Genomic DNA, 19,605 nt, shown 5'->3' with positions numbered 1-19,605 from the left:
ATCCTCCGCAGTAAATTTTAATCTTCTTCGTCACGTAGCTGTGGGTTTGCCAATATACTGTGGACATAAATGTATGCACTAAGGACGAACCTTCTCCATACTTTTATGAAAAATCCATCTCTGCCGATATTTCAAATGATGAAACTCACACACAGCAATAATTGGCTTCAAAACTGCCGCCAAAGAAATAATAGTTTATGGTCACTCAAGCGTAGCAAATCCTTTATTCCATACAAGGATTGCTTCGTAACATCATAAATAAACAATAGATATCGACCAAGTAGCTAGGTCAAAAACTGTCAAAAAAAAGTGCCATCTTGGATTTCTGGGTGAAAATGATGCCGTAATGTCAAACTAATGTCAGAATCGAAATCCTTGTACTCGACATATCCGAAAAAGTGTCTTTGTGCATGATTGTATGTGCTCTGGTTCAAAACTTAAATTTTCAAAATGGTGGCGGCGGCCATTTTGGATTTTGGCCTCCAGCGAAAAATGCCGGGATTTTCGCGAGGGACATGGGGGCTATTTTTTTTCTAAATGGTCCATAGAAGTCGAATCAATCGTCAAACCTTACTAGCCAAAGAGTGGTCACCAAATTGAGGTTTTTGACCTAACTAAAGTAAGAACAAGACACAACAAATATACTGCATTACATTTTCCATACAGCTTTGAGCTGAACGGTTAGTAATTTTACAGATTTTTGAAATAGGTTGCTTTGTCAAAACTCACCATATTTACGCAATCCTCTCTAACTTCTACTAGAAACGTCCAAAAAATCTGAGAAAGCTAAAAATATGTAAACTTAAAATGCAAAACAATATGACCAATAGAAATGCCATTCATACCTAAAAAATTCCATCTTTCCCGGTATAAATCATTCTGGGACACCCTGTATCACAGGCCTTCAAACACATTGTGTTTATGGCTGATTCGTGGACTGGTTGACATTTTGATAAAATATTAAAAACGGCTTCATGCATTGATTGCATGCTCAGAAGTTTATACTTGATTTCGTCCTCGGCCTGACCTCTTCCAAGGACTTTGAAGGCTGTTTGAACGTCCATATAATATTAGAGCTCCAAGCATTGTGCTTAATTGATATTGCAGAATTGACTGACAAACTTGACAGAAACGAAGATGTCTTACTTACTTGCGCTTTTTTCCTCCTATTTTGACGTGCAAATAGTTTTAACTTTCCTCACGGTGTTCTTGCTGTCATCATATGGCTTAAAACATCGACAACGTCTTCCTCCAGGACCCTGGAGTCTCCCAGTCGTTGGAAATTTTCTAGGACTTGTGTTTAAGATCTTCAGTACGGGGGATGAACCAGAGTATCAGCTGGCGAAATTGGCTAGACGTCACGGTGAAGTTTTTACCTTACGAGTTGGTAGTAAGGTGATTGTGATAGCCAATGGATACAAGGCTATAAAAGAAGCATTTCAGAATCCGCTCATAGCCGATAGACCCGAGAGCTTATTATTACAAGAAACTTCTCTTCAGGAAGGTAAGACCACACACTTAAATCTACACCGCACACCTGTATCCACCAGACCCACACTCCCATACCTAACACACCCATCGCTCTGTCGTGGCTTCGTCGCTCCGCTCGATCCCTCGCGCGGTTCCCATGGATCGCAAGGGGTCTTTGTAGTTGAATTGCCGATTGCGTAACGGGGGGGGGGGAGGACAGATGTGAGAAGTCTTTCCCCTGTGTGATGCTGGCTGCCCGGCTGGCTGCTCTGACATTTAATATAGACTTTTTGACTTTTCAGCCCATACCCCCTCTGAAAAAGTCCTGGTTATGACCACTGGATCGAAATTCACCCTCAAAGTTGCCTTTCCCCTCTGAAAAAGCCCTGGATATGCCACTGGGTCTTTGGCAAAGATTAACGCACTTCCTCTGGCCATGCATCAGGCATAATTTCAAGACTTCAAACATGATTAAACACCTCCAACTCCAAAACAACAATTCCAAAGGAAGAACCGGGTTTACCCTTTTCAGGGTCCTGGGCCAGGTTAAAATTTATGAATACTAGCGGGATACCCGCGCTTCGCGCGGGTCCCCGCTAGATGAGTAAATGGGAGCGATCACTAAAACAGGAGGAATTACTGAAAAGGTAGAATCATTGAAAAGGTAAATTTTATTTTTCTAAACCTGTTCCTTCTTGCATTTCCATTTAGCTTCTTTCTTTCTTTCTTTTCAGTTTCTTCTACATGGGTCTAGTTTGTTCCCATTAAAAATTGCTATTTAGCTTGGGATTTTCCGTTTCCATGTTATTTATTTATTTAGGCCTAACCGCATTCCCATTATTTTCTAAATCTGTCCTTTATTACGTTTCCTTTTAGCTTCTTTTTTTTTATGCTGCTTAGCTTGTGATTTCCCGTTATTTATGTTAATATATTTAATTCTGTTTTCATTATTTTGGCTTCATTTTTCTTATATTTTCTGATTAGTTTTTAATTTTAGCTTTTTTTTCTTACGTTTCCTGATTAGTTTCTTTCTTTCCTTCTTTATTTTGCTCCCGTTTCATTTAGTAACCTGTATAATACCCGTATCTTTTTTGTCTTCCCTTTCTTTTCTTTTTTATTCATTTTATTCTTTCTTTCTTTTCAGTTTCTTCTACATAAATTTATTTTGTTCCAATAGATATATGCTGCTTAGCTTGTGATTTTCCGTTCCCATGTTATTTATTTATTGAAACCCGTTCATATGCATTATTTTATAAATCTACCCTTACTTAGATTTGTCCTTTTAGCTTTAGGTTTTTTTTTTCTATTATTTTGTTCCCATTTTTCATATTTCCTGCTTATAAGTTATAGCTTGTGATTTCCCGTTTGTATTTAATTCTGTTCTCATTATTTTAGCTTCCTTTTTTCATGAATTATTTATTTATTTATTTATTCTTTCATTTTTTAGGTTCCTTCCTGCCTCCCATATCCTTACGATTTATCATTTTGGTAATCTCTTAACCAAACCCATTACCCCTTTTTGTCCTACTTTCTTTTCTTTTCTGGTACGGAAAGTTGGCCTATGCATATGCGTCTTCCTTTTATTTATATAGATTTATTTATTTATTTACTCTAATCCACAACCCTGTACCCATAACCCATCCATAGTAGGCCTACCTTTTCAGTTTTGTCCTACTTTCTTTTCTTTTCTATTTCTCATTATTTTAGTTTTATTTATTTATTTATTTATTCTTTCATTTTTAGGTTCCTTCCTGCCTCCCGTATCCTTACGATTTTTATCATTTTGGTAATCTCTTAACCAAACCCCATTACCCCTTTTTGTCCTATTTTCTTTTCTTTTCTGGTACGGAAAGTTGGCCTATGCATATGCGTCTTCCTTTTATTTATATAGATTTATTTATTTATTTACTCTAATCCACAACCCTGTACCCATAACCCATCCATAGTAGGCCTACCTTTTCAGTTTTGTCCTACTTTCTTTTCTTTTCTATTTCTCTGGCACGGAAAGTTGGCCTATGCATATGCGACCCGTGCGTGCGAGTCACATCCCTTGTACGCCAACGCACTAACACCAACGCGCTGCCAGTTAGTTACGGTACGCGCTACCACTGAGTTTTGACAATAAAAAGGCCCGGGAAAAAAAATTCCGGTTTTAACACTGAAGTCTATTTAATATCGATGGGTTTTAACCATACTAGCGGGTAGACTTGATCCACCAGTCCTTCAACTGCTTACGCACGGTCATCGGGTTGTGCTGAAACGGCCATTTTATTCCGCCATGTTTTTTGTTTCGAGATCGGGGCCGAGGGACTCAGGCTAACTAGCGGGATACCCGCGCTTCGCGCGGGTCCCCGCTAGATGAGTAAATGGGAGCGTTCACTATAACAGGAAAAATTACTGAACAGGTAAAATCATTGAAAAGGTACATTTTTATTTATCTAAATCTGTCTCTTCTAACATTTTCTTTTTTAGTTTCCTCTGCTTAGCTTGTGATTTTCCGTTTCCATGTTATTTATTTATTTAACCCAGTTCCCATTATTTTCTAAATCTGTTCTTTCTTACATTTCCCTTTTAGCATCTTTTTTATTTGCTGCTTGTGATTTCCCGTTTCCATGTTTTTTATTTAATTCTGTTCTCATTATTTTAGCTTCTTTTTTTCTTACATTTCCTGAATAGTTTCTTTTCTTCTTTCTTTCGTTACCGTTTCATTTAGTTACTTTAACCCGTTTGTCTAATTACTCGTACATTTTTGTTCTCATTTTAATTTAATTTTTCTTTGTAGTAGGCCTACCGCTTCATCCCGTGACCCATCCATGTACCTTTTTGTCCTTTATTATTTGTCCTTCTTTCCGTATTATCGTGTCCACTGGTCTCTGGCTCGCAAATCGTGTGGCTCTGCGCCGTTTACGCGCGCATTGGCGTAATGCGCATTACGCACGCGACGCCGACGCGCTGCCGGCCAGCTGCAGTGACGCGTAGGCTGGTAACCGATTTTCATAACAAAAACCCCGTTTTACCCATTATTCACTGTTTTTGCAGCCAATTCTTGACCGTTTTCAACCAAATTAATAAGAGGACATTCCCGTATGTTCCTCGATCTCCCGTATGAATTTGGCGACATTAGGATCCAAACTGACGAAACCTTTCGATCTTCATACATAGATAGATAGATAGATAGATAGTCACAACATTCCCCTATTTATAGTAAGATTTGTTGACCGTTTTCAACCAAATAAAGTGCAATGCATTTCCCGTATATATTCCTCAATCTCCGGACGATTCATAGGCCTAGAATAAATAATGAAATTGTACACTGACTGACTGCACCCCGGGTCTCCACGCAGGCACTATCACCACTCTAGACTACCAGACCACTGTTTCCTACGTTACCTTAGTGATGACGCAAAGACCTGATTCACGCGTCGTAGCCTTAATTTCTTGGCTGCCAACATTGATGCAGTGGCGGTAAATGGGGCGCGTAGATCTGCGTAGGGACGAAAAGCTCGTAAGATCATTATTAAATTATTCGCTGTTGTGCATCTAGATAGCCTGAATCATTTCTTGGCCACCTCGCAGTTGGCAGAAAACGGGGCAATGTTTTTTAATGGAAATATTATTACGCGGTTCACACTGTCCTTATTACCCACAATGCCACTGCGATCGATTTTGCATAGCAACACGACAGTTTTTATGTTATTCTCTTAGTTACCACCAATTTTTTCAAAATTTTACCTCAGATGGTTTAATGGCAATATGTACCCGATCAATCTATAACAAATTACCGAGTTGCAAAACTTTTCGTGATAAAAACTCGAACGGTGGTGATGCAACTGCAAATTTCACTTTTGCAAACCGAATCATTCACCGAGTTACGCTGCATATTCACCTCATTTTTAAAAATCTTAGTGATTAAAGTCTAAAAATGAGCAAAAATAGTTTTAAAAATATCCAGGGACCTCAAAATAGTGAACATCAGTTACCATGTCCGCCTAACAACTACATCGCGTCAAACAAAAAAATATTGCGTCTTCGCATATCAACACGCCGCGTCAAACAACAAAACGCGTATCATTTAGTTCGCGTCATCTCGCGACATCGCGTCAACACGCTGCCTCTAAAGCAAGTGGGAATATTAAGCACGGGAAAATCAAAATGAGTGAGGGGAGTGCATGGGTGCCATGGGTTGGTGATATTATTTAACAATCCGCGATCAGTACGACGGCAACTTCGTGACCTCTTTTGTTCGACAGAAAATTTATACGGGTTGGTGAACACGAGTTACGTAACGCAATGTTGAAATTTTAGCCGGCAAACACGTTTTATCAAAATAGCTCCAGAAATGGAAGACACGGGTCGTATATTGCTCCATTTATGTACCCTAACCACAGATAAGATATCAAACATTGTGTAAAGCAACAAATAACTTGTAAAAGTTGAATTAAATGGACAATAAAGAAGCTTTGAACATGTCCAAAGTAGCTCGGAAAATGAGAAAAATTGCATGTCACGAACACAAAATGTTCATATCATCAAGCACGAAAAAGCGCCGGAATCAAAAATGGGTGTCATGTTATAGAATAACTAAAGTGAGCTTTCCTGAAAATTTCATCAATTTTGGTTGGGGTATATTTTTAGTCGTATATTGAACATGTTGAAATGTTCATCTTTGTGCGTGACTACTGTCACGATATATATAGGCCATGAGTGGGAATAATATTGCTATTATTACCGTATCTATCAAATCACTGGCATGGCTTAGTGGTAAATACCTGGGGTAAATTAAATATTGAAAGTTCGATCTTGGTTCGAACCCCGCTAGCACCTCTCTTTGATTTTTTATTTTATTTTAACTAATTTTTTTAAATCCTAGTTTTCATATTTTTATTAAATTTGAAGTTTTGTTATTCCAAAATTTATAACAATATTTATAATATTAATAAATTACTGTCAGGAAGGTTTTCACGTTACATTTGAAGCAGGAGTAGCGAGATAAAATGAAAGAAAACACTTAATATCTTGACTGCTTAACTGTGGTGTTCTATGGGGGATTAAATAAGACATCAAAGTTAGTTGCTCTATCTGGAAAACGAACTTGGCTGATTCCAAATAGGTGTAATCCGAGTTGTAAGTTGGACATTGTGTAAAAATGACAAATATGCCAAATTATAAGGTTTGAAATTCGTGCATATATTGTCGATAAGGGAGAGGTCTAGTCCAATTAAAAAATCGTGAAAATCTGTGTTGACGTTCCATTATTTGATGGGCCTATATATAATCTTGAACTTTTAAAAATTACTACTTTGACATGCTTTATTTGAAATTATTTCATATTGAAAGCTACTGAACTTAAATGCAATTTTTAACAAAGATATCAAATCGATTGTAAGATTAGGCCTAAATATGAAATAGGCCTATTTAGCAACAAGAAATAAATCATGAAAAAGGTGGGCCTTCAAGCTGACATTCATTAGGCCTATATTATTAAAGACAAAAGAGAGAGAAAAAAGAAAGAAAAACGAACTGAAAAATTCTAAGAATAACATGATGGGAATCGAACTCTCAACCTTCCGCACTGCATACCTTTGCTCTGTCCACTAAGCCATCGCATCTTGTTCTTGCAACGGGTATTATTTTGCTATCTTATTTGTCGTTCAACATGTTCAAGTATCTCAATCAAATCAGTCTTTTTAAAACTGCTTGTACTTCAGTTAAATGAGATGATACTACCTTCTTTGACGACTACAATATTTTGTTACACAATAGAGTATTTTGCATTAATAAAATATATAACAATAGACGTTTTTAATTGCTATATTGATCAATATAACATGCATAATAGACAGCGCCGGCTGGGATCCATTTCGTGAAGCATCGTGACACTTTCAACGTGAGCTTACGACACGATGACTCAAAGAACATAACTTTTCAACCTACGACTAGGTTGTTCCACCGCTCATTTTCGCTGAAAATTTAATACAAGCTCTGGTTAATTAATGTTTATCATAACAGAAAAGCATTAGACCGGCGTTTCCTCCAAGCTGTAGATATAACCATTTTAGTGATCGTGACATGCATTTTCTCTCATTTTTAGGCTACTTCGCGCACCAAAAGCATTCATTTTTTCCACAATAATTCAACTTTTACAAGTTATTCTTTGCCTTATACTCATGTTTCATATCTTATCTATGGGCTCAATATGGAAATGAAGGGAGGAACGACTCGTGTATTCCATTTTTTAAATGTTTTCTGAAAAACCGTATTTGCCACCTGATTTTCAACATTGCGTTACGTAACAGCAGAGGTCACGCCGGTAAAAATTACCGGAAGTGAGCTAAGTTGCTGTCGTACTGCGATACATGGGTGACCATCAAACTTTAAAATTAATAGCCGTTGTAAATTTTTTGAGCATAGGACCCCGGGATAGGACCTACTTATACTGACTTAAAAATTGTACATTTTACGTTTCAAATTCACAAATTTTTTAGCAGTTGACTAGGAAGAAGTACTAAAACCATGATACTAGAGGCAGATCGGAGAAGAGGGATGTGAGCTAAAGGGGAAACAGTGTAAAGAATATTGTTATTTCACTCCAGAAAATTGATTTCAATTCTATTCAAATTCAATTCTTCCTACACCTGGACTCTTGCTATTCAATTCCAATCCAATCCACCTTGCTTTAGAATGAATTCAATTCTATTCCAATTCAATTTTTCAATTTTAAAATCATTTCAATTCAATTCCAATCCAATGCATTGAAATTAATAGCTAAACAATTTCAATTCAATTCTGAGCATTCATTTCAATTCCAATTCAATTCCAATTCCAATACAGTTTCAGTTTGTGTTAATTGACCAAAGGCACACTGCAAAAACTGTGTCTAGAGATTGAACACTTTTTTGTCCTCAATTTGTAAATACATGCACAATCTAAACACAAATGTCAAGCTTCAAAACATCAAGTGTTTAATATCTAAACACAAGGCATCAAATTACTAGACATGTTTACAAATCGAGGACAAGATGGTGTCTAGAATGGTGTTTAATATCTAGACACTGTTTTTGCAGTGCATGTCTTAAATTTTGCTACCAATTTTATAACACTTGAGTCAGCAACACAAAGTCAAAATCAAGTACACTACTTGTCACAAAAGCATTTCAACATATTGTTATGTTAACTCACTTTTCACATTCAAACAATGCTAGTGATCCTTGACCTCTGGGTCCTATTTTATGAAACTTGGAACTTCTTAGTTCTTAGGTGACTGACTTCCTAATATTTGTCTTAACTTCTTGTCCACCATGCACATTATTTTCTAAACTTAAGGTGTGTGGTACCATCGATAATGGGACCCTGTCCCCACACTGACCTCAAAGATGTCAAAAATCAAGGTTTTGATACTATTAGATAGCCCATACTCCTCCTAAGATTTTACACCCAAAATTCTTGTACTTTTGAAAAAGTGTGAAAAAAGCTGTCAAAGATATAAGCATTTACTTTAATGGTTTTCTCACAATTTGTTCAAATGTACAATAACTTTTGAGCATAAAAATTAGGAGCTTGAGAAAAATAGGGGCTTTATGATTAGTGCCAAAAGTTTTTAATGTGTGTCTCTTGTGTGAATAGACCTGAAGTGTATCAGAATTCAGAACGGGGGAAGGGCACTTTTTACAGGTGGAATGATCTGGAATCACAGACATCTGCTTGTGAATTGAAATGCTGAATTGAAATCAAAGCTGAATTTCATTTCAATTCCACTTCATTCTCCATCACTCAACATGATTTCAATTCCAATCCAATTCAATTCTTCATTGCTCACGATGATTTCAATTCCAATCCAATTCAATTCATGCCTAAGCCCACTCATTTCGATTCCAATTCAATTCCAATGCATTGAAATGAAAATTGCCCAAAATTCATTTCAATTCAATTCGATTTCAATGCATTGAATTAACATTAGTAAAGAACGGAAGGATAGGGGACAACATGGGGAGGGGGAGCACAAAGAAGAAGTTGATTAAAATGAATTAAATGAATTAAATGAAACCACTGATCAATCGGTGATAAATTAGGAAGTTGGTAAAATTGTTCGCAATAAAACTCGGAGGGTGGTGATGCATTTGGAAAATTGCATTTATTTACGAACCGCGAAAGACGGGTGACCGCTAGTGTACCAATAAATCAGAGCTGAAAGTGAAATCATCTCTGAGTCTATTCGCGCACAAGATTTAGCGACTTCCTTTTATTTATATAGATTTCTTTACGGAATAGCCTGGATTGTATTTGGCTGACCAACTCAGAAGATGGTCGACTCTTGTTATAATATCATCAACTTTTAAGTTAATAATAATATTACTAGTACCATTCAATAACAGGCCTATAGCATGTATATTCAAACAAACATAATACTCCTCGCCTAAAAATCCGAACTATACAATATCAGTTAACTTATCAGAGAAGATGAACTTCTTTGCACTTACATATACCGTCTGACCAAATAATCATGTGAAAACTATAATGCATTCAAATAACCTGGCACCACTTAGGTGGAGGGTATTGAGTTGATATTCTATCAGCAGGTGCACAAATTGAAGAAACCAAACTTACTCGCGGTATTGAATGATGACCCCCACTCTGAGTCTTTTTGGCATGAAATACAACACCGGAAAGACCTATAGTTTTGAATTGATGTCCGCAGACCCATGTCACTTGAGCCCCCCCCTTCACCTCCCTCGGCTATGTACACTCGTACGGAAAGAGAGATACATCACAGATATTGAAATTCCAATATCTGTGGATACATGTATTGAACAATTTGATTATGCTATATTACAGGTGTGGTATTCGCCTCGGGCAAGTCTTGGAAATATCAGCGTTCCTTCATGCTAAACACATTCCGGAACTTTGGCGTCGGTAGGAGCAGATTCGAAGGCAATATCCAAGTCGAAGCACAAACACTGGTATCTGTACTTGATGAAAACAACGGAAAACCGTATAACCCTCGTGTAATAATTGGAAATTGTGTATCCAATGTTATATCAGCGGTTGTTTTTGGTAAAAGGTATCATCATTCCGACCCAGAGTTTCAAAATTTCATGTATCTTGTCAACTCTGTGGCTACGAAAATGGGATCAGGTGGCGCTGTTCTATTTTTCCCAATCCTGCGATATATTTTTCCGAAGCTCTTTGGAGAAGTTGTTTCGGGTTTACAAGAATTTACCAATTTTGTTGATAAGAAGGTCAAAGAACACCAAGCTATCATTGATGACAGCAGTGTTAATGACTTCATCAACGTGTTCCTGAAGGAAATTAAAACTACTCGAAATGAAAAGAGTGATCGTGGTGCATTTCTCCACATAAAATCACTTTCAGCCACATCAGTAATACTCTTCGCAGCTGGAATTGAAACATCAGCAACAACATTACGATGGGCGTTACTTTACATGATGGCTCATCCAGAGATCCAATCTAAAATCCAACAAGAAATAGATACTGTTGTCGGTCGTAATCGAATGCCACAATGGAGCGACAGACTCCAATTACCCTACACCGAAGCTGTTCTCCTGGAGATTCAGCGAATTCGGACTGTAACACCACTTGGTGTGCCGCATGTAGCATCTCGGGATACCAAACTGGGCGAATATGATATACCAGCAGGAGCCATCGTTTTCTCCAATGTTTGGGCAGTTCACAATGATCCAGATGTTTGGTTGGAACCAGATCAGTTTAAACCCGAAAGGTTTTTGGATGATCAAGGGAAATTGCGCCAACGTGAAGAGCTAATTCCCTTCAGTATAGGTTAGTATTAGAACGGTGTTTGCCCATGGCGGTTGGGGGGGGTTGTGAGCGGGCCGATTCGATGCGCGGTATTATAGTCTTGTCAATTTGGGAAAACTGTGGGTAACGGTAACTCTTCTGAACAATATATCAAAAAAGGAGAAATCAGGGATATGCAAGGCTGAATTGCTCTCATCATGATCATAATGATCCAGAAAAAGTATAGTTTGATGGAAAAAAGAGAGACGGTCAATGCCCATTGAATCTTGTTAACCTTTATATGTTTTGTGATGTTACCCAACTAACAAAACACCTCAGATATAACAAACTAAAATCGTTGTCACAGCGGAACAAATAAGACCATTTCAAAATCGAAATCGAATTATTATCGAATTCTTGATTCCTGACATTCATATCTTTCCCTTCTTGTTTTAACAGGCCAACGTGTATGTCCAGGAGAAAATCTAGCCAAGATGGAGATGTTTCTTTTCTTCACTTATATTTTGCACTCATTTACCATAAAGAAACCATCTGGAGAGAAATGCTCATTGAAAGGTATTGGTGGAATAACTTTTGGTCCTACTGATTACGATATCATAGTGGAAACGAGAGAATGATTTCTGATTTGATTTCTGGTCATACATTAAAGATCCATTCAGTGATCCCAGCGCAAGTTTGAAAAAATTGAAATTGTTTATAAATTGCTTAAAAGTGAAGGATAAGTCATTCAAATTGTCATTTGGTATTTTTGAAATGACAAATTTGGCAAAAACGAAGAAAACAGCACTACTGACGAAATTTTAGCCCCATTCAAATATACATGTAGTTAATTTAGATATTGTAAGTATCTAAATAACAGATTCGTGTAAAATGTCTTATTTTGTCTTAAATACCCGTCTTTCGGTTGAACCACTCGCAGGCTACGTTAGCACATCTATGACAATGACAAAGGTACCAAATTCTGAATTTTGATGATTTTTACGATCGTCCTGATGAGCAAATCACTGAATGGGCCTATAAGTGGGCAGGCAATACGTAAGCTTGCTTGTAAGAGTCGGGTATCATTTGCACTTTTTCACGGTCTTTTCATAGAAAATAAGCATAATTAGGCCTATGCTAAAATAACCAAAACAATGCATAGTACTGCAATTTGAAGAGCTTTGTTACAAAACCCCTTACATCCACTTGAGCAATTTTGAGAAAACATTACAAAATCATCAACAAAAGTACTGATACATGGGGATTTGCAACAAAATCTGTTTTGGCGAGATGCTTGGGTATAGGATGAGCATCCTGCCAAAAAACTGCTTTTATTGAAAACCTGATCCAATCGGACCAATTTTGAAAATTGACTTATCACCAACTTCCAAGTAACCGAACATACTTTTGCTAAAGTCCTCAATCCTGACATCCCCAGATATGTGCTTGGTGGCAAAGTTATAAGCTTTATATTGGCAATTTAATTATTTTATTGTTTTTTGCTTGCTATTTTTCCCTGCAGCATCTCAAATTCTTAATTGCCACCTTTGGTCTAATTGGAACAGATCGTGTCACATTCTTATTTTAGTCTTTACCTGGCCTTTGTCTCATTGTATATATATACCGAAATTTTGTTTTTGTTTATTTCGCTATTCCTTTCTTTCCTTTTCCTTAACTTTCCACCTCCTTCCTTTCCGTCCTTCCTTTTCCATCTTCCTTTTTTTGTAATTAATTGATCTTTGTCACTACTCATTTCCTTTCCTGCCTTTATTTTTCTTTTATTCCTTCATTTCTATCCTTTTGTTCCCTGTCTCTATTTCTTTCATTCTTTCCTTCCAGTTTTTCTTTTTCTTTGCCTCTCTCCCTCTGTCATTACTTCTTCCCTTCGTACCAACGATCCTTCTTTTCCTCCTTTCTTTCATCCATTTCCTCCCTCATTCCTGCTTTACTCCCTATTTATTTCTTTTCTTGCCTCGCTTTCTTCCTTCCTACTTTCTTTATGTCTGTCTGTCTGTCTGTCTGTCAATACAGACAAATTGTTAAATATCTGCTATAGAATTGTATTGAAATATTTCTACACAAATGGTTGTAAGAAGTATTTGTAAAGTTTATTGGAGTTGACATATCTCAGAAAGAATATATACATAATAAATTAATATAAACAGGATTGCACAGGATTGGTACATAGAAAAGTTACATTTGGATAAATACTACAATTCAAAATTAGCCTCCAATCAACTTTAGACATGATAAAACACATAATTCATCATACTGCTGATAATCAATTAACTTTTAAAGGGATACACATTAATATAATTTTGCCCACCTAAAACTTAAAGCCATATTGTAACATTTGCTGAGAAGAATACCCTCAAGTTTTGTCATAATTCTGATATTTACATGATTGTAATGTACATTAATGAACTAACAACACTGCAAAACCATGCCTTTAAGTTTAGGTGCTGTATTTGTGACAAAATCCGAGAGTTTTAATAAACCATTGTGGTTTTATTCACACAATCAAAATATTAGTCTAAACGAGTACACCAGATGCTCATAACACTCAAGGACTGTACATTCATAGCATAGGATTGACTTCGGCACAACCGACGGAGTGATATGCATTGGCAACATCAACATTGGCAGCAGGGCTGTCAACTTTTTGGAATTGCTTGGCGTGAGACAGAGGGGTACCGGGATTTTCCTACTCCAATGTTCATTTTGTACCATATGATTATTTGAACCATGCGCTCGATAATGCGAAAAGCAGGGGGGGGGGGGGGGTAGGAGCAACAAATTATTCATGACGATGCGTGAGATTTTGCTCATTTTGCGTGAGATTTACTACCTAGGCGTGAGATTATACTGCCTTGGCGTGAGACCGTGAGAAAGTGACCCAATGCGTGAGACTCACGGCCAATGCGTGAGAGTTGACAGCCCTGATTGGCAGTGAAATTATGATTTCAGTTTTGTTTGCTTTACCTCAGTTGTTTGGCTCAAAAGTAAAAGGGGACATATCTGACAGTAATTTCAATAAGAAATACCGGGTACAAATCTACTTTGTATGAAAATGTTACAACATGACTTTAAGACCAATTTACTGATATTTTGATGAAATAATGAATTTGACTCCAAACTATTTTCTTCTTGCTTTAGTACATGCTTTCAGGAAAAGGTGTGTACTATTTGGCCCTATAAGTTTTAGATATTGGCTCTCAAATTCAAATTACAATGATACAGTGCTTTTAAGACATTGTATGTTTGCACTGACAAAAAATACTGAACAGCTACCCAGTAAACACAAAAAAGGTTTTTGGAAAGTTTTTTAAATAATTTTGATCAAAATGTTTTGACAACATTAAATGTCCGGTTACATAAATGCATGAAAGCATTTTAAAATGCTTTGAAGGAAAAACTCTACTTAAAATGTTGTTAAAATGTTATTTTAAAATATTTACTTGCAAACATTTGTGCAAAATATTTTGTTATCATTTAAATAATATTATGTTAGAATGTTTTGCAGCAAGATTCCAAAAATGTTTTTGAATGTTATTAAAATGTTCTTTATACCCTTTTTACATTTAAACATTCTGGCAACCTTTTCAAATATTTTGTGAATGTTTTCTAAAATGTTTTGTGTTTGCTGGGTATATGAATACTATAGTCTCAGGCATATGGGTACATGTTGCTGAAATGTGTCTTATTGTCTGCCTTCTGGTATTATAAAGATGTCCATTTTGTGAATCTTAAGCCACAATTTATCAAAGCGCACGCATTTAAATTTGGCACAAAATCGGGCCTCGGGTATGGAATTGGATCATATTTTTGCAAAAATGTGGATAATTATGGGTCTACTTCCAGACTCATGGCGGCACATCCGTACCCAAACCAAACTTGAGTACCCCAGGGTTATTGCCATTTACATAAGTAGATCTCATTACCCACTTATCGGAGACATACAATGGAGAAGAATCATCTCACAATTACAAACTATATCTCATATTAAAAATCTTATATAGAATCAACACATTTAGTTCAATGTTAACGGGGTATCCTGTGATTCATAGCCTCATCCCCCACTTTTCTAAAAAAAGTTTATATTTTTATAGCACTGGAAACCTCTAGCTTCATAATGTTTAAATGCAAATAATTTCTTGCAGATTCATTGTTTAGCAAAAATATTAAATTGTCAAATTTGTATTTATGTTCTGTTAACAGAATGGAATTACAGTAGTGGCCTATGGAGCAATTATACATAATCATGCATAATGCGCAAATGCTAAATTGAAAACAAGTGACATTTTGGGAATAAACGTTTTTCTACTAAAACATACCATAAAAAGAGGATGCTACAGCTAGAATCACAAAATACTCCTTTAAAGTTTGGTTCAGATTAATGTCCCTAGTTATTGTTTGTACATGGTACATAATGTATTCCTCCAATCAACCAATATTCAGCAGTATTATAATATTTCTAAAATTTACAAAGTGTTTTACTGTTCTTTAACCTTGTACCATTATACTAAAGGACACAACATGCTTTTTAATTCTTGCAATTGGACAAAAACAATGGTTTACCTTACACCATCAACCAAATTTATTGATTGAAGGGTCAATATCAGATTTGGCAACAATTTTTTTGGAATGGATTTTTTAAGTATCTACAATATCTACAAACCTTCTTTGGAATATTGTTAAAGTTAGATCACCTGGGAATGGGATCCCTTATTAAAATTGTCTTGTTTTTCATTAGTCAAGTGGAGGCTTTCCACCCCAAGTTTTTAAATCAAAGGCACATTTTTTGACTGTTATATAATGACCCAACAGGTTGTGAACTAATACAAAACCTTTAAATTAGAGGTTACTATAACCATTCATCAGATGTTTGGATGGCTTTGTTAAAATTCTAAACATTTTGCCTTTGGAACGAAGGTATATGGATATTCCCTGTATTCCAAGGTCCAAAACAAAACGTTTAGATTCTTAGAACTGACATATATCTGATGCAAAGTTAATGTACATGAATTAACCTATTTCATAACCATCAGTTTTCAAATCCTCACATTGCATAAGAGTAAGATTTTATTCTCCGAGATTTGTAAAAAAATAAACGTTTTTAGTGTCAACTTACATTCTGTCCTTTTGATCAGGATAAAAATGTTCGGCCAATTACAGCAGCATAAAATCATACTATATGTAAAGTTGTGCGATGTGAACTGTTCTGTCAAATAAGATGCATGCACATGGAAGTCATTGTGCCGCGCTATGCTGAGATAATTGTTGGATGATGCATCAACTAACAAGCAATTTCATTGGGTGCCACATACAATTTCACACATGGAGGTTATGAATTTTAGGTTAATAACTGCACATGAGTTATCCGGAGGGCATTGTGAAAATCTAAACATTTTGCCTTTTGCACCAAGGATATTCCGAGGTCCAAAGCATAATGTTAAGATTTTCACAATGCCTAACATATAGGCTAATTGATGCAAAATTAATAACCAAATTCATAACAGTCATTTTTAACTCATCACTCAACCAAATCTCAAGATTTTATTCTCTGAAATGTGCAAACACTTTTAATCACAACTTATTATTTTGTCCTTCAAAAAATAGAACAGGCTAAAACAGACTTACCAATGACAGCAGTGTGCAATCACGCCATGTGCAAATATGGTAGTTGTGTACGCTTCAAGTGTATGCACACGCCGAAGTCATTGTACCACTTAATTTCTCGCAATTTTACAGGTGTAGGTCATTAATGGATATCAATAACCTCCACGCCTGTTTGCGTATATCACCTAACGAGTAATTTGATTAGGACGCACATATGGTGTGATACCCTGAAGTTATGAATAAGTCTTTGCGACACACAAGTTTGCAATTATTATAATCATAAGTACATCACTTTACCATTACATGGGTTATTCCAGTTGAAATCCATACACCCCCTATGGAAGACATGACCTTAATCTCCCACACAGGGAGTGTAAAGTTTATCTAAATGGGTGGCTCCATTTGAAATCTACACTCCCTGTGTGGGAGATTAAGGTCACATCATATAATGGGTGTGTGGATTTCAACTGGAAGAGCCCAATGCAAATAACTCATAAGAATCCCTTGTGATTATACAATATCTGAACAGACATGACAGAATACAGATAGCATCTCTCATTGTGACACTATATTTAAGTAAAATTTGTGATAACATGTTTGGCTTAAACTTTGGCTTAAAAATACATTATCAACTTTACCCCTACAATAAAACAAAGGAAGATAGAAACTCCTCCAATCGAGACAACAGATGGCACTATTATGTTCATTATGACATTATTTTAATTAGATGTAAGTAAATTTTGTGAAAACATGCCACATATATAAATAAACTTTACCACCACCTCAAAAAGAAATGTTACTTGTACTTTTTTCATCCCAGTAGCATGCAAATTTCAAAAACACACTACAAGTTTCCTATTGCGGCCGCCTGCACAGGTACACCAAGATTCCTGTTGTGGCCGCTTGCACCGGTACACCATCGCCAAGGTACCTGACTGATACACGATGAGTACCTACACAGTACTAATGCTGCTACTGCACAGGACACACCAGCTGTGGTACTGCACTGGTATTACATGTAAATGGGTATTCTTAAGGAACTGCACAGCCAATTCCTTGGCGCCAGTGTACCTGTGCAAACGGCCTGAATAGGAATATGTTAGTGCAGGTTATAATATTATGACTAAAACACAAATAATAGAACTTTCCTTTCAAAACAACTATATACAATAGGCCTAATATACAAAGTTTTATAATATTTTGCAATTACTATGTCACTCAAAATTTGTTCTTGGAATGTATACTGTTTGAAACAACTGGTGAGTTTCCATTGAGTATGCGAATGTTTATGGTGAATCGTTAGCCGGGGTACTAACAGGCACTTCATTAACCCAGGCTCATCAATGCGCTATTCCATTTGAAATCCATACACTACTTAGAGAAGACATCACTTTAATCTTCCACACAGTGGGTGTAGATTTCAAATATAGCCATTATGGGTACTCATGTAACCCCGTAATTCACACTCCCAGTGTGGAGAATAAGGTCATGTCTTTCATAGGGGGTGTATGGTTTTCAACTGGAATAGCCCAATGCAGGCAACTCATTTTAACATTCTGAATCTACAATGGTAAACATTAATCACCTCATTATGTACAAAGGATAGAAACAATAAGTACAAAACAATCTTTTCAAGATCTAAATACATACAATCAGACACAAAGCATACATACAAATACATTTTAATGACCTTATGAAGCTCAAGCAAATTAACTGACATATAATAACTTAGATGAGAGAGCAAAATCAGGACTCTTGGGATTGAACCCCGGACCTTCACAATAGGCTATTGATGATATTCCAGTTGAATTCCATACAACCCTATGGAAGACATGACCTTAATCTTCCATAGAGGGAGTGTGAATTTCAAATGGGTTACCTAAATGGACGACTCCAGTTGAAATGATTTTGAAATCTACACCCCCTGTGTGGGAGATTGAGGTCATGTCTTCCATAGGGGTGTATGGATTTAAACTGGAATGCCTAATTGGTGCTCCGGTAATCTTTCCTAGTCATGATTGCCTACTCTCTCACAGTGTCTTAGCAGCCAATTTTATATATTTTATAAATATATTTGTACAGATATCCTACTTTAACAAACACTCAAACAAAAAAGTCAATGAATTTGATTTACAAATATGTCTAGCATTCTAAATATGTCAAGCATAAAAATACATCAATAAGCTTTGAAAGAAACAAAACTTTCTTAAATAATTCTATATTCCTCAGGCAAACCCCTTTTTAAGTACAAAAACAAATATTCTTTTTGTTTTCCTGCCACTAAATATCTACAATAGGCTAAAGGCACTTCATATCATAGAAGCATCCTACCTGTTACAGGTACACGTATATTAGTCCCAACAGCAGGCCTTGTGTTTTAGATTTTTCCAGTTGAGCCGTCAACAGCTCCCCTTGAGCTGTAGGAGAGTGACAGCTCCAGCTCTCCTCAAAACAAAAGGCCTACCAAAGCATCATTAAACCAAATAATTTAGTTATAAATAAACCCTAATCCTCACCCTAGCCCTATCCTATAATGTAAGCCCTAATCCTCACCCTAGCCCTATCCTATAATGTAAGCCCTAATCCTACCCCTAAACCTACCGTTAAACATAGCCCTGACTCTAAGTCTAACTCTGACCCTAACCCAAGTTAACAGTATATCCCTAACCCTAATCCTAACCAAAAATAACTTAAACCCTTCACGGACTAATGACCCTTCAGACTAATGGGCTGTTCCCGTCATCCTACCAACCTTTATAGTAA

At 36.4% G+C, this 19,605-nt stretch overlaps 1 protein-coding gene across 1 annotated transcript; it reads left to right on the top strand.

The window, feature by feature from the left end:
- Positions 1-1,137: 1,137 nt before the first annotated feature.
- Positions 1,138-11,861, top strand: LOC140166960 (cytochrome P450 2J4-like). The gene is made up of 3 exons (XM_072190442.1): positions 1,138-1,504; positions 10,303-11,265; positions 11,683-11,861. Exons 1-3 carry the CDS (start codon positions 1,138-1,140, stop codon positions 11,859-11,861), a joined length of 1,509 nt encoding a protein of 502 aa, XP_072046543.1.
- The last annotated feature ends 7,744 nt before the right edge of the window (positions 11,862-19,605 follow it).

This window comes from Amphiura filiformis, chromosome 12 (assembly GCF_039555335.1).
Source record: "Amphiura filiformis chromosome 12, Afil_fr2py, whole genome shotgun sequence".
Taxonomy (NCBI): domain Eukaryota; kingdom Metazoa; phylum Echinodermata; class Ophiuroidea; order Amphilepidida; family Amphiuridae; genus Amphiura; species Amphiura filiformis.
This window is presented reverse-complemented; position numbering and strand designations above follow the sequence as displayed.